At 41.1% G+C, this 16,086-nt stretch overlaps 1 protein-coding gene across 2 annotated transcripts in view; it reads left to right on the top strand.

Annotated features, from left to right (window-relative positions):
• The window catches only part of LOC143935662 (proton channel OTOP2-like), a 127,872-nt gene extending 115,260 nt beyond the window's left edge, over positions 1-12,612 (top strand). For both annotated transcript variants that reach the window (XM_077459693.1, XM_077459692.1), the window contains exon 6: positions 11,907-12,612. In XM_077459693.1, coding sequence (XP_077315819.1) covers positions 11,907-12,077 — 171 coding nt within the window. In that variant the 3' untranslated portion in view covers positions 12,078-12,612. The remainder of the gene's footprint in view (positions 1-11,906) is intronic.
• The last annotated feature ends 3,474 nt before the right edge of the window (positions 12,613-16,086 follow it).

A 16,086-nucleotide genomic window follows, 5' to 3' on the forward strand; every position in this document is an offset into this window, starting at 1 on the left:
TCAGAGGGAGGCGGGGTCACCCGGGAACATCACGGTGTGGCCCCGCCCTCAGTTAGAAAAGAACTGTCAAATTTTTACCATTTTCACACTTTTTTTGTGAAATGGGTAAAAATGACATGACACGGTACATAAGGGCATTGGGGTACATTTGTACCCCATTACCATTTCCCAAGGGGGGAGGCTTGGATCTGGGAGCCCCCTTGTTAATGGGGGCTTCCAGATTCCGATAAGCCCCTGTTCGCAGACCCCCACAACCACGAGGGTTGTGGGGATGAGGCCCTTGTCCCCATCAACATTGGGACACGGTGCTGTGGGGGTGTACCCCAAAGCACCCTCCCCATGTTGAGGGCATGTGGCCTGGTACGATTCAGGAGGGGGGCAGCTCTCTCGTCCCCCCCTCTTTTCCTGCGGTCTGCCAGGTTGCATGCTTGGATAAGGGTCTGGTATGGAATTTTGGGTGGACCCCCATGCCATATTTTTTTTACATTTTGGTTTGGGGTTCCCCTTAATATTCATACCAGACCAAAATGGCCTGGTAATTGACTGTGGGGAAATCCCATGCCATTTTTTTCAATGACTTTTATGTATATTCCCGGGACCTAAAATTCATTATAGCCGCGAGTACTTTTAAATTACTTTTTTCCTTTAGACACTTTTTATGACAATGCCATGCATATAAGCCTTAAAAATAAGAACTTTTGATTTCTCCCATAGACTTTTAAAGGGTGTTCCGCAGCTTTCGAATTTGCCACGAACACCCCAAATTGTTTGCTATTCGGCGAACAGGCGAACACCTGATGTTCGAGTCAAACTTACGTTCGACTTGAACATCGGAGCTCATCCCTAGTCTTGAAGGTCCAGTAGTCCAAGGGCACCCAGACTACTGTCTGTCGTTCACTGGACGCCTGGCTTTTAGCAGACTTTTGGAAGGATGTCTGACCTCTGCTCCAATTCCTTCTGATATCTTGGCCAGGCCTGTAAGAGCGTGCTTCCCTTGAACGCTCAGTACTACGTCTTCTGCACTGAGGCTTCTTTTGACCAAACAGAAGCAAAACATATGTGCATTGTTTGTAGGTTCAAAGAGGAAGGCAAAAAAGGAATGCAGTTTCTAGTGGTGAGCTTAAATTTATGGCAGTGGGGTCCTATAGCATTGAAGAGGAAGCGGGGTTAACCCTCACATAGTCTGCCATGCAGTCTGTCAGGGAAAAATACATTTTCCCTGCAAGCCTTCTTTATTTTGCTCAGCAACAGCTGAGGAGCCAGTGTGTATGGTGAGGCCACAATGTAGTGCACTGGGAATAAGATTAGAGATTTTTTGGATACAGTGCCTTGCAAAAGTGTTCACCTGCCTGCATTTTTCGTGTTTTGTTGCCTCACAACCTGGAATTAACATGGATTGTTTGAGAATTTGCATCATTTAATTTACAGAACATGCCCACAACTTTGAAGATGTTTTTTTTTTTTTATTATTATTGTGAAGCAAACAACAAATAGCACAAAATAACTGAAAAAGTCAATGTGCATAACTATTCACCCCCCAAAGTCAATACTTTGTAGAGCCCCCTTTTGCAGCTATCACAGCTACAAGTCGCTTTGGATAAGTCTCTATGAGCTTGCCACATCTTACCACTGAGATTTTTACCCATTCCACCTTGCAAAACTGCTCTAGCTCCTTCAAGTTGGATGGTTTGTGCTTGTGAACAGCAATCTTTAAGTCTGACCAGTTATTTTCTATTGGATTGAGGTCTGAGCTTTGACCAGGCCATTCCAACACATTTACATATTTTCTCTTAAACCACTCAAGTGTTGTTTTAGCAATGTGTTTGGGGTCATTGTCCTGCTGGAGGGTGAACCTCCATCCTAGCCTCAAATCACACACAGAGTGGTACAGGTTTTGCTCAAGAATATCCCTGTATTTAGCACCATCCATCTTTCCCTCAACTTTGACCAGTTTCCCAGTCTCGAATGCTGAAAAACATCCCCACAGCATGATGCTACCACCACCATGTTTGTGGGGATGGTGTTCTTTGGGTGATGGGATGTGTTGGATTTGCGCCAGACATAGTGTTTTTTTTGATGGCCAAAAAGTTAAATTTTAGTCTCATCAGACCAGAGCACCTTCCTCCATACATTTTTTGGAGTCTCCCACATGCCTTTTCTTCTGGCCACTTTGCCATAAAGCTCAACTCTATGGAGCGTACGACTTATTGCCGTCCTATGTACAGATACTCCAGTCTCTACTGTGGAGCTCTGCAGTTCCTCCAGGGTCACTCACCTTAGGTCTCTGTGCTGCCTCTCTGATTAATGCCCTCCTTGCCCGGTCCGTGAATTTTGGCAGGTTTGCTGTTGTGCCATGATCTTTCCATTTGGTTATGATAGATTTGATGGTGCTCCTAGGGATCATCAAAGATTTGGATATTTTTTTATAACATAACCCTGATTTGTACTTCCCAAAAGCATTGTTCCTTACTTGTTTGGAGAGTTCCTTGGTCTTCATGGCAGTGTTTGGTTAGTGGTGCCTCTTGCTTAGGTGTTTCAGCCTCTGGGGCCTTTCAAAAAGGTGTGTATATGACAGATCATGTGACACTTAGATTGCACACAGGTGGACATCATTTCACAAATTATGTAACTTCTGAAGTTAATTGGTTGCACCGGAGCTTTTTATGGGCTTCATAACAAAGGGAGTGAATACACACATATGCACATGTCAATTATCAGTTTTTATTTCTGAAAAATAGGTTTTTTATATATATTTTTCTAATTTTACTTCACCAACTTACAGTAATGTGTTCTGATTTATCACATATAATTCAGATTAAAAAAACATTGAACTAAAGACTGTAATGTAACAAAATAGGTAAAAACTCAAGGGGGTGAATACTTTTGCAAGGCACTGTACATTCTGGTGTCACTTTGACTTTGACTTTGACTTTGATCTGTGTCAGAATTCCGACTCCCCGATTCACCAGCTCATTGGTGGAGAATCGGGGAGTGAAGAGGGAATCCCGGAAGATCTGTGGGGGAAGGAGATTTTTAACTTCCTTCTACCTCGTTCAGACCCCCCAACACTGTAACCATGTCCCCCCTGTCATATTTATGTGTATACATATATAGACTTTAACAGTGTTCGGGTGTTCAAATGAATTTTTTGCCTGTTCACATGTTCTGCTGAGAACCGAACTGGGGGGTTCTCGGCTCATCCCTATTTAGTAGGGCCACACATGTTCCTGTGGAGACCGTCTTGAATAGGGTCCTATGGCAACCATCTATGGTTATGTAAACGGTGGCGCCACCCCCCTTTGATGCCCCGGGGAATCCATTAGGAAGTCCCCGTGCGTCAGAGGGAGGCGGGGTCACCCGGGAACATCACGGTGTGGCCCCGCCCTCAGTTAGAAAAGAACTGTCAAATTTTTACCATTTTCACACTTTTTTTGTGAAATGGGTAAAAATGACATGACACGGTACATAAGGGCATTGGGGTACATTTGTACCCCATTACCATTTCCCAAGGGGGGAGGCTTGGATCTGGGAGCCCCCTTGTTAATGGGGGCTTCCAGATTCCGATAAGCCCCTGTTCGCAGACCCCCACAACCACGAGGGTTGTGGGGATGAGGCCCTTGTCCCCATCAACATTGGGACACGGTGCTGTGGGGGTGTACCCCAAAGCACCCTCCCCATGTTGAGGGCATGTGGCCTGGTACGATTCAGGAGGGGGGCAGCTCTCTCGTCCCCCCCTCTTTTCCTGCGGTCTGCCAGGTTGCATGCTTGGATAAGGGTCTGGTATGGAATTTTGGGTGGACCCCCATGCCATATTTTTTTTACATTTTGGTTTGGGGTTCCCCTTAATATTCATACCAGACCAAAATGGCCTGGTAATTGACTGTGGGGAAATCCCATGCCATTTTTTTCAATGACTTTTATGTATATTCCCGGGACCTAAAATTCATTATAGCCGCGAGTACTTTTAAATTACTTTTTTCCTTTAGACACTTTTTATGACAATGCCATGCATATAAGCCTTAAAAATAAGAACTTTTGATTTCTCCCATAGACTTTTAAAGGGTGTTCCGCAGCTTTCGAATTTGCCACGAACACCCCAAATTGTTTGCTATTCGGCGAACAGGCGAACACCTGATGTTCGAGTCAAACTTACGTTCGACTTGAACATCGGAGCTCATCCCTAGTCTTGAAGGTCCAGTAGTCCAAGGGCACCCAGACTACTGTCTGTCGTTCACTGGACGCCTGGCTTTTAGCAGACTTTTGGAAGGATGTCTGACCTCTGCTCCAATTCCTTCTGATATCTTGGCCAGGCCTGTAAGAGCGTGCTTCCCTTGAACGCTCAGTACTACGTCTTCTGCACTGAGGCTTCTTTTGACCAAACAGAAGCAAAACATATGTGCATTGTTTGTAGGTTCAAAGAGGAAGGCAAAAAAGGAATGCAGTTTCTAGTGGTGAGCTTAAATTTATGGCAGTGGGGTCCTATAGCATTGAAGAGGAAGCGGGGTTAACCCTCACATAGTCTGCCATGCAGTCTGTCAGGGAAAAATACATTTTCCCTGCAAGCCTTCTTTATTTTGCTCAGCAACAGCTGAGGAGCCAGTGTGTATGGTGAGGCCACAATGTAGTGCACTGGGAATAAGATTAGAGATTTTTTGGATACAGTGCCTTGCAAAAGTGTTCACCTGCCTGCATTTTTCGTGTTTTGTTGCCTCACAACCTGGAATTAACATGGATTGTTTGAGAATTTGCATCATTTAATTTACAGAACATGCCCACAACTTTGAAGATGTTTTTTTTTTTTATTATTATTGTGAAGCAAACAACAAATAGCACAAAATAACTGAAAAAGTCAATGTGCATAACTATTCACCCCCCAAAGTCAATACTTTGTAGAGCCCCCTTTTGCAGCTATCACAGCTACAAGTCGCTTTGGATAAGTCTCTATGAGCTTGCCACATCTTACCACTGAGATTTTTACCCATTCCACCTTGCAAAACTGCTCTAGCTCCTTCAAGTTGGATGGTTTGTGCTTGTGAACAGCAATCTTTAAGTCTGACCAGTTATTTTCTATTGGATTGAGGTCTGAGCTTTGACCAGGCCATTCCAACACATTTACATATTTTCTCTTAAACCACTCAAGTGTTGTTTTAGCAATGTGTTTGGGGTCATTGTCCTGCTGGAGGGTGAACCTCCATCCTAGCCTCAAATCACACACAGAGTGGTACAGGTTTTGCTCAAGAATATCCCTGTATTTAGCACCATCCATCTTTCCCTCAACTTTGACCAGTTTCCCAGTCTCGAATGCTGAAAAACATCCCCACAGCATGATGCTACCACCACCATGTTTGTGGGGATGGTGTTCTTTGGGTGATGGGATGTGTTGGATTTGCGCCAGACATAGTGTTTTTTTTGATGGCCAAAAAGTTAAATTTTAGTCTCATCAGACCAGAGCACCTTCCTCCATACATTTTTTGGAGTCTCCCACATCCCTTTTCTTCTGGCCACTTTGCCATAAAGCTCAACTCTATGGAGCGTACGACTTATTGCCGTCCTATGTACAGATACTCCAGTCTCTACTGTGGAGCTCTGCAGTTCCTCCAGGGTCACTCACCTTAGGTCTCTGTGCTGCCTCTCTGATTAATGCCCTCCTTGCCCGGTCCGTGAATTTTGGCAGGTTTGCTGTTGTGCCATGATCTTTCCATTTGGTTATGATAGATTTGATGGTGCTCCTAGGGATCATCAAAGATTTGGATATTTTTTTATAACATAACCCTGATTTGTACTTCCCAAAAGCATTGTTCCTTACTTGTTTGGAGAGTTCCTTGGTCTTCATGGCAGTGTTTGGTTAGTGGTGCCTCTTGCTTAGGTGTTTCAGCCTCTGGGGCCTTTCAAAAAGGTGTGTATATGACAGATCATGTGACACTTAGATTGCACACAGGTGGACATCATTTCACAAATTATGTAACTTCTGAAGTTAATTGGTTGCACCGGAGCTTTTTATGGGCTTCATAACAAAGGGAGTGAATACACACATATGCACATGTCAATTATCAGTTTTTATTTCTGAAAAATAGGTTTTTTATATATATTTTTCTAATTTTACTTCACCAACTTACAGTAATGTGTTCTGATTTATCACATATAATTCAGATTAAAAAAACATTGAACTAAAGACTGTAATGTAACAAAATAGGTAAAAACTCAAGGGGGTGAATACTTTTGCAAGGCACTGTACATTCTGGTGTCACTTTGACTTTGGCTGGAGGTTTTGGTGGCACCTTCCCACCATAACCTTATAGAGGTAATCTTGATGACAGCAAGAATTGGCCTTGCTGTAAAAAATTGCAATGATATGCACCTGTCAAACAGGTGCATAAATATTACTCTTTGTGTGTCGGGGGCGCCTTCCCACCATAACACTATAGAGGAACTCTTGATGAAAGCAAGAATTGGCCTTGCTGTAAAAAATTGCAATGATATGCACCTATTAAACAGGTGCTGAAAATTGGTCTTTGGGTGTTAATTGTACCCATGAAACCTATACCTATACCAAAAACATTCTTTCAGATGAAATGATTGAATACCCTCAAAGCTAGGCAGCCTCAAAGTCCTGCAGAGATTCCACATCCCAAAAAGTCTTAATCAGTGACATCGGCATCAGGGGCATCATAGCTGGTAATCCAGGACTGATTCATTTTTATAAAAGTCAAACAATCCACGGAGTCTGTGGACAGATGTGTTCTATGATCAATAACAAAACCTCCTGCAGCACTGAATGCCCGTTCCGAAAGCACGCCTGATGCAGTGCAGCTGAACAACTCAGTAGCATACTGGGCAAGTTCTGGCCAGTGGTTTATTCTCATGACCCAGTATGTCAGTGGATCGTCAGCTGGAAAGCTCTCCATCTCTGTTTCGGCCTGAGGTAATCATCCACCATTTGATGCAGATGCTGCTAATGGGATGTGGAAGCTGACAGCCCTGGGCGGTGAGGACAAAAAAAATCCGAAATGCCTCACCTAGGTGGACGCCTTCTCCAATGCTCCTCTCTTGGCCAACAGAAGACTCAAAACTACATTTTCCACGACACTGTAACTTACTGGAGTCAGGAAAAAATGTTCAATAAAATCCTCTTTAACCACTTTCAGACCGGACCATTTTGCTGGCTTAAGACCAAACCACTTTTTGGGATTCGGCACTGCGTTGTTTTAACTGATAATTGCGCGGTCGTGCGACGTGGCTCCCAAACAAAATTGACGTCCTTTTTTTCCCACAAATAGAGCTTTCTTTTGGTGGTATTTGATCACCCCTACGTTTTTTATTTTTTGCACTATAAACAAATAGTAGAGCGACAATTTTGAAAAAAACACATAATTTTTTACTTTTTGTTATAGTAAATATCCCCCAAAAATATATAAAAAAAACATTTTTTCCCTCAATACGTATTCTTCTGCATATTTTTGGTAAAAAAATCGCAATAAGCGATTATTGATTGGTTTGCGCAAAAGTTATAGCGTTTACAAAATAGGGGATAGTTTTATGGCATTTTTATTAATATTTTTTTTTTACTAGTAATGGCGGTAATCAGCGATTTTTATTGTAAATGCGACATTATGGCGGACACATCGGACATTTTTGACACATTTTTGGGACCATTGTCATTTATACAGCAATCGCTGCTATTCAAATGCAGTGATTCATGTGTAAATGACACTGGCAGTGAAGGGGTTAACCAGCGGCTGGCAGTGTAGGGGTTAAGTGTTCCTAGGGGCATGTTACTAACTGTAAGGGGCTGGGCTTTGTTTTAGTGAACACTGATCTCTGCTCCAATCACATGGAGCAGAGATCAGCGTCACTTGTTGCTAGGCAGAACGGGGAGATGCTGTTTACAACTGCATCTCCTCGTTCAGCCGCCCCGTGACACGATCGCGGGTATGCCCGCGGCGATCGAGTCCGCGGGACCCGCAACTGGACTCACGTGGGTACTGACCGACACGCTGGAATGCTTAGGGGGTACCTGATTTTCATAGGACAATTCTGCAGAGGAGAGCATGGAAGGGGTATAGCTCACAGGTCTGGCATCATCACCACCAGCTTTATGGAGACGTGGGGGCACAACAAGTTGCAGCACCGAGCCCTGTCCTGCATCCTTTCAAGTTGCAAGCAGCCTTACCCAGTGTGCTGTGAACAAAATATATATTCCTGCCCATGCTTACGTGTTAGCAGTAAGGTGGATTTTACGGCTGACTGCCTTGCCCAATGATGCCAGAAAATTCCCTTCCATGTGATGGTGGAGAGATGGAACAGCCTTACGTGAAAAGTAGTAATGACTAGGAACCTGCCACTGTGGCACAGCACTTTGTGCGAATTCACGGAAGGGGCCAGAATGCACCAGGCTGAAAAGCAGAAGTTGGAGAGCCAACAGCTTTGACAAGCTTGCATTTAGACACTGGGCATGTGGGTGGCAGGGACTGTATTTTTTTTCCGATGCAGCAAATTTTCCAGCTACATTCTACAGCTGGTGGTGTGCTGCTGGCAGATGTGCTGCTAAGACCTGGGACACCCTGTGCTATACCATCATCCCTGTCAGTGGAGGTTGCTGAAAGGTAATGATTCGGTATCACAGGGGCAGACTGAAGTGGGTAAGGAGGAGGAGGAGGGACAGATTTGTGCACCTTTTGTGTGGCATTTAGGTGCCCTTGCCAACGGGCTGAGTGGTTGGACGTTAAATGCCTTGATAAGCATGTGGTACCCAAATGGTTGGTGTTTCTGCCACGTTTGATGTGCCTGAGACACAGTTTGCAGATAACAACAGTGCGATCTGCTGCAGATGTGCTGAAAAAGGCCCAGACAGCTGAGCTTTGGGGAGTGGGCCGGGAGATAACAGCTGTAGAATGTGATGTAATAGGGTGGCTGCTCTCTACTATTTCTTGATTTCAGCCTCCTTGGGGTTGTGCCGCCTTACCTTCAGTTTCCTCCTCTGCTCTATCTGGCACCCAAGCTGCATCAGTGACTTCATCATCATAATCTCCATCTCCTCTATCTTCATCATTACCATTGAAGACAACTTGGCAATACGCTGCGGCTTGGGGAACATGAATGCCAATTTGTCTACCAGTGTTCCTCCCTCTCTCTAGGCTCATGTTCCTGTCATCCTTAACCTCAGAACCAACATCTGAATCCAGTAATTGCTGGGCATCATCAAGGAGCAAGTGGCTGATGCTGTGGTCAAATAACTCAGCTGGCTCCTCAATGGCGGATGTTGGGGCTATGGCAGGAATAGATGTGGACAAGGAGGCAGGTTCATCCACTCTGGCAACTGTGGGGGACTGCACACTTGTCTCTGCTTGCGTGACAGAGAATGAGGAGGATGAGGAAGGTTTAGTAAGCCAGTCCACCACCTCCTCTGCATGCTGTGGCTGGATAGCATGGGCAAACTCACTAAACAGAGGAAATGATGCCCTGCCTGAGGACTGACCACCACGTTCCATCTTTGCCTGTGGACACATTTGTTGCTGGCCCCCTTAAACTGGCAGTAACGCACACAAAACTATATGGCATTAAGCTGGCAGTAACGCACACAGAACTATATGGCGTTAAACTGGCAGGAATGCTCACAGAACTATATGGCATTAAACTGGCAGTAAAGCACGTAAAACGATATAGCGTTAAACTGGCAGTAACACACACAAAATTATATGGCGTTAAACTGGCAGTAATGCACACAGAACTATATGGCATTAAACTGGCAGTAACGCATGCAAAACTATATGGCGTTAAACTGCCAGTAATGCATACAAAACGATATGGCGTTAAACTGCCAGTAACGCACACAGAAGTAAATGGCGTTAAACTTGCAGTAACGCACAAAACTATATGGCATTAAACTGGCAGTAATGCTCACAAAACGATATGGCGTTAAACTGGCAGTAAGGCTCACAGAACTATATGGAATTAAACTGGCAGTAACGCACACAAAACGATATGGTGTTAAACTGGCAGTAACACACACAAAACTATATGGCGTTAAACTGGCAGGAACGCACACAAAACAATATAGCGTTAAACTGGCAGTAACACACACAGAAGTAAATAGTGTTAAACTGGCAGTAACGCACAAAACTATATGGCGTTAAACTGGCAGTAACGGACACAGAACTATATGACATTAAACTGGCAGTAACGTGTGCAAAACTATATGGCGTTAAACTCGCAGTAACGCACACAGAACTATATGGCGTTAAACTGCACACAAAATGATATGGCATCAAACTGGCAGTAACACACACACAAGTAAATGGCATTAAACTGGCAGTAACGCAATCAAATAGACGGTGTTCAACCGTCACTACACTGACGCTATCTGAACTGTCCCTACTCTAGCTATACACTAATGGCAAGATTACTGACACAGTCTCACTACACTACACTGAAACTCTATGAGCTGTCCCTACTCCACACTAATGCATGTATGAATGACACGGTCTCACTACACTACAGTGAAACTATCTGAGCTGTCCCTACTCTAGCTGCACACTATGCAAAACTGAATGATGGTCCTCTTCACTAAACTCACACTATCCCTAGACTGACATTAAACTAAAATTCTACACTGACAATTGAAGCAAAATAGCACAGTATAGAACACTAACTAATAGCACTGAACAGAGCCCTGTTCTCTCTCTCCCCACACTGAAATCACATTGAAAATGGCTACCATTGAAAGAAAACTTTTATATTGTAGGACAGGAACGAGCCATGATTGGATAAAGTCATTATGACAGTGTCCAATCATGATTCTGACAGTGCACTGTGCCCTGATTGGCTGAAGCTTTCACTGCTTCAGCCAATCAGGGCTTGCAATGCACTGTTCAGCACCACAATGGGGGCCGAACAAACGGTTGAACGACCTGTTTGTTTGGCTGTTCTCTGAACAACCAAACAACGAATGTTCGACTCAATTTTATACTCAGGCCAAACCCTTCGCCCATCCCTAATTCTGAGCATAATACACTCCTTAACCCTGCATTTTGAGCTCAGCGCACACTTATGATCCCTGCATTCTGAGCATAATGCACTAGTGAACCCTCCATTCTCTGCATAACACACTCCTAAACCCTGCACTCTCTTGTAATACTTTTATTTTTGTTCTGAGTAAAAATATTTTATCAAAAAAAAAGGTCGGTCTTACTGTCTTTTTGTTTTGGGGGAGGGGATAACTGTACCCATTGATCTTTGACTTCATCAGTGTGGCTCAAGTAGATCTTAATCTCTCAAAGGTTGCCTACCCCTATTTTTAGAGAGCTATTTCCTCATGTTCTATCAGAGAAAAATGTTATGGAAATACCCTATTAGTACAGTGGAAAGAGATCAGAGCTTCTGATAATGTTTTATTGCTGTCTGCGCCTTTCTGTCCTTGTGTTGTCACATTTCTTGAACTGGTGTGATGGAAGCAAGGGAAAAAATCCCCAGCAGGGTTACAAAAAATGAAATATAAACCTGGAAAAAAAAAATGTTTCCCTACTCTAGTTAAAAAACATTTTTGGCCTAAGTTGAGCTCTACATCCATATTACAGTGAAGAAAAAAAAAAAAACACTGATGAAAGTATTCTAGGAAAGTTTTCTTACACAATCCTACTAACTTCTCCACTATCATCTTCAACATCTCAAAAGACGAAAGACCATGCCCTTCAAGAGAGGAATGTTAATGGGACAAGAAGGATACATTTATTAGTAATACATACATTTTGTATTTATCTAGTTTACATGAAATGTGTAAATGTATAAAATTCTTTGACAACAAACTCTCAGACCTCCCCTCATGCTAATATTACTATATATGACTTTTTATACTGGTCATTGCTTATAGAGCTGAATTATTTATTGACCTGCCTGTCTTATTCCCACAGTTCTGGATTTTACCAGCCTTTGGAGCTCGAGTCATGTTTGACACAGGACTGGAGGTGAATTTTTATGGATTTTCTATGTGGGCTATAATTACCAATATTTGCCTTCCCTTTGGAATTTTTTACCGGATGCACTCTGCTGCCAGTCTGCTGGAACTATATAGCACGGCCTAGAAGGTCTACAATATTTCCTGCTGTCTGGAATACAAGTCTTCTCTGTACCAACAACAACGTGAATAGCCAACGTGTCAAAAGACCTTGAAATTTCAAAGGAGAAGAACCCGCTCAGATGAAAAGGACTTGTGAAAATATGAACCTTGTTTGATGTTTTTTAGAGCCAATTAAGTTGTCACCAGTCTAGAGAAAATCCTTATTTTTAAGAAAATATCTCTTTCCTTTTTTCTTTCTGCAAGACAGTTTTTTTTTCAATTGGCTATTCTTATAATGGGCCTTACTGGTCAATTCTTTCAGTAGGATTGGTCTAAAGCAGAGGAACACTGCTAAGATATTTAGAGTAATCCCACTAAATTAAGACTTTTTGTTGTAATGTATTAGTAGATCAATGAATAATAGCTAGAAGAGGGTTAGATTTCTGATATTTCCCATAACACCTACTCAAATGTTAAGTGTAACATCAACTTCAGTGCCTAGAATGTTTAGCACACTGTGGATTATTGGGAAAACTATTAAAATATTTTAGCATACTTTATGCAACTCACATAATTTAATTAGGATTTTAATATTAATAAAATAAAAAATGTGTACTAAAGTTATGAAAAGTTTATACAAAATAATTAGCCAAAACTTTTTGCATTTAGGAATGTTTGAAGGAGGGTTAGAAGTAGACATGTGCAATTCATTTTGTTACGAATTTGTTTTTTAAAGAATTTTGACAAATTAGTTCATTTGTGAATACCCAAATTAACGAAAACCCGTTTAACAAATTTTTCCGGATATTCTTAAATTCGAATGTTCATAAATTTGATTATTAGAAAATTTGAAACTTCATAAAATCGAAATGAGAAAATCTAGAAGTTTGGAAATTCAAAAATACGGAAATTTAGAAAATTGGAAATTCGAAATCCGAAAATCCATAATAAGAGCAAAAATGTGTAAATTCGAAAACCTGAAAATTCTGAAATCTGATATAACTAATAATAACAACAATTACTAACTATAAAATTATAGGTATTGGAATTTCCTTTCAAATTTGGCTGTTAGTGAACATAACGAATACGAATTTATCCGAAGTTACGAATGATCTGAAATAACGAATGCCATATCTAAACAAACGGAATGTAACAAATTAACAATAATAATAAATAACAATAATAATAAAAACGTATTATTATTATTATTATTATTTTTAATTTGTTCCGTTCTATTTGTTTAGATGCGGAATTTGTTATTTTGGATAATTCGTTACTTTGGATAAATTCCTTACGTTGACTAACAACCAAATTTGAAAGGAAATTCCAATACCTATAATTTAATAGTTGGTTATTATTAGTTAGTTAGGTAGCTATTATTTTCAATTTTCAGATTTTCGTTCTTTCTAATTTTTGGATTTTCTTTCTTATTTCCAGATTTGCAAATTTCTGTATTCCGGATTTACGAATTTCCATCATAACCAATGACCTGAAAAACCCCCCAAAAAAATGAATAAAATTAAAACAAACACATTTTTCCCATGTCTAGTTAGAATCTGATAAGCACATAAATATGGGGAAGGAAGAAACTGCAGGAGATTAGCAACTATTAAAAAAGTAAAGCAGTTTTAAGAAAAAAATAACAGAACACTTGTTTATGATACACACATTTTAGAAAACTAAATGTCATTCAGTTAAGGTTTACATATACTCACTGGCCACTTTATTAGGCACACCTGTTCAATTGCTTGGTAACACAAATTACTAATCAGCCAGTCACATGGCAGCAACTCAATGCATTTAGACATCTAGACTTGGTGAAGACGACTTGCTGAAGTTAAAATTGAGCATCAGAATGGGGAAAAAAATGAGATTTAAGTGGCATGGTTGCTGGTGCCAGACGTGGATGAAAATGTCTTGATGTCAGAGGTCAGATGAGAATGGGCAGACTGGTTTAAGATGATAGAAAGGCAACAGTAACTCAAATAACCACTCGTTACAACCAAGGTATGCAGAATAACATCTCTGAATGCACAACACATCAAACCTTGAAGCAGATGGGCTACAGCAGCAGAAGACCACATCGGGTGCCACTCCTGTCAGCTAAGAACAGGAAACTGAGGCTACAATTCACACAGGGCCCCAAAATTGGACAATAGAAGATTGAAAAAATGTTGCCTGGACTGATGAGTCTCCATTTCAGCTTCGACATTCAGATGGTAGGGTCAGAATTTGGTGTAAACAACATAAAAGCATGGATCCATCCTGCCTTGTATCAGTTCAGGCTGGTGGTGTAATGGTTTGGGGGATATTTTCTTGGCACGCTTTGGGCCCCTTATTACTAATTGAGTATAGTTTAAACACCATGGCCTACCTGAGTATTGTTGCTGACCATGTGCATCCCTTTATGACTACAGTGTACCCATCTTCTGATGGCTCCTTCCAGCAGGGTAATGCACCATGTCACACAGCTCTAATCATCTCACCACTGGCTTCTTGAAAATGACAATGAGGTCACTGTACTCCAATGGCCTCCACAGTCATCAGATCTCAATCCAATAGAGCAACCAGCCGACAAATCGTGATGCTATCATGTCACTATGGACCAAAATCTCTGAGGAATGTTTCCAACACCTTGTTGAATCTATGCCACCATGCAAGGTATACCTAAAAGTGGCCAGTGAGTGTATATTAGAGGACAAAAATACATGCATTTTTATCTGCTATCAATATAAATCCCTGCCTAACTTCATAAAGCCATTTGAAGTGGAAACAAGAAATACAAAGATCCATTTTAAGAAACATAGGTATATATAAAAACGTCTTTATACGGTAGTGCAGTGCAATAAAGTATAAATGACAGGAAATTGGATGTAGAAATCCAATTGTAGAAATTGGGTAGACATTTCTTAAAATTATGTTCATTGCCAATCCCATGTTGCCTATAAAAACTTATGTATATTCAAAGTTATTTATTAAATACAGGTGGCTGAAAACAATAAATTGTGTTCCCACAACCTGTATATAAAGATAAGACACTGCTGCGCCTACCTCATTACCAAGGAATGTCTTCAAATACAATATATACCACCAATATGTGTACCTAAGCTACAGTCAGAAAATGTGTACTCCAACTCTGTATCATAGGCAATACAAAACAAAATAAACCATGAATATTGTGTCTATATATAAAATGTCACAATGAAAATTAAGTGAACCATAAATATTGTGTCAATATACAAATATCACAATATACACTTGTACCAATGCATAGCTGTGTTTAAATGTATAACATCCTCATATACATACAAGTAATTCCCATAGAGATGCATCACTGTTCTACATGAATCAGAACATGTTAAAACCAAGTGCCTTTACCCCTGGCCTGCATGTACCACCCAGCTATGCCAACCTTACAATACGATACTGGGAAAAGAATAATATTTGGAATAACGACCCTTATGCCTCACATCTAATATATTAAGGGGGCTATATCGATTATATAATCATGTTATGGAAGGGCCCGCCGCCCGAGTAAGACCATAGCCCCCTCCTTACAACATTGTAAAACATAAACTTTGGTCTTACATACTTGCATGTAATAGCTCCACAAGCATGAATATTTCTAGAGCATCACTAAAAATCTTTTTGAGTCTGCTGGAGACAACTCCTACTTATATTTTAAAAGCTGTCACCACCTGCTGTTGAAAAATAAAGGTCAATTTTGCAAAACAAAAAAAATAAAATAATAAAAAGGGGGATGACAGTATCTCACAAAAGTGAGTACACCCCTCACATTTTTTTGAATATTTTATTATATCTTTTTATGTGACAACACTGAAGAAATGACACTTTGCTACAATATAAAGTAGTGAGTATACAGCTTGTATAACAGTGTAAATTTGCTATCCCCTCAAAATAACTCAACACCCAACCATTAATGTCTAAACCACTGGCAACAAAAGTGAGTACAAAAGTGAGTAATGTCCAAATTGGGACCAAAGTTTCAAGATTTTGTGTGGCCACTAGGGATG

The sequence above is a fragment of the Lithobates pipiens genome, unplaced genomic scaffold, assembly GCF_037356315.1.
Source record: "Lithobates pipiens isolate NorthernLeopardFrog02 unplaced genomic scaffold, aLitPip1_a1.2 Scaffold_28, whole genome shotgun sequence".
NCBI classification, from domain to species: Eukaryota; Metazoa; Chordata; class Amphibia; order Anura; family Ranidae; genus Lithobates; species Lithobates pipiens.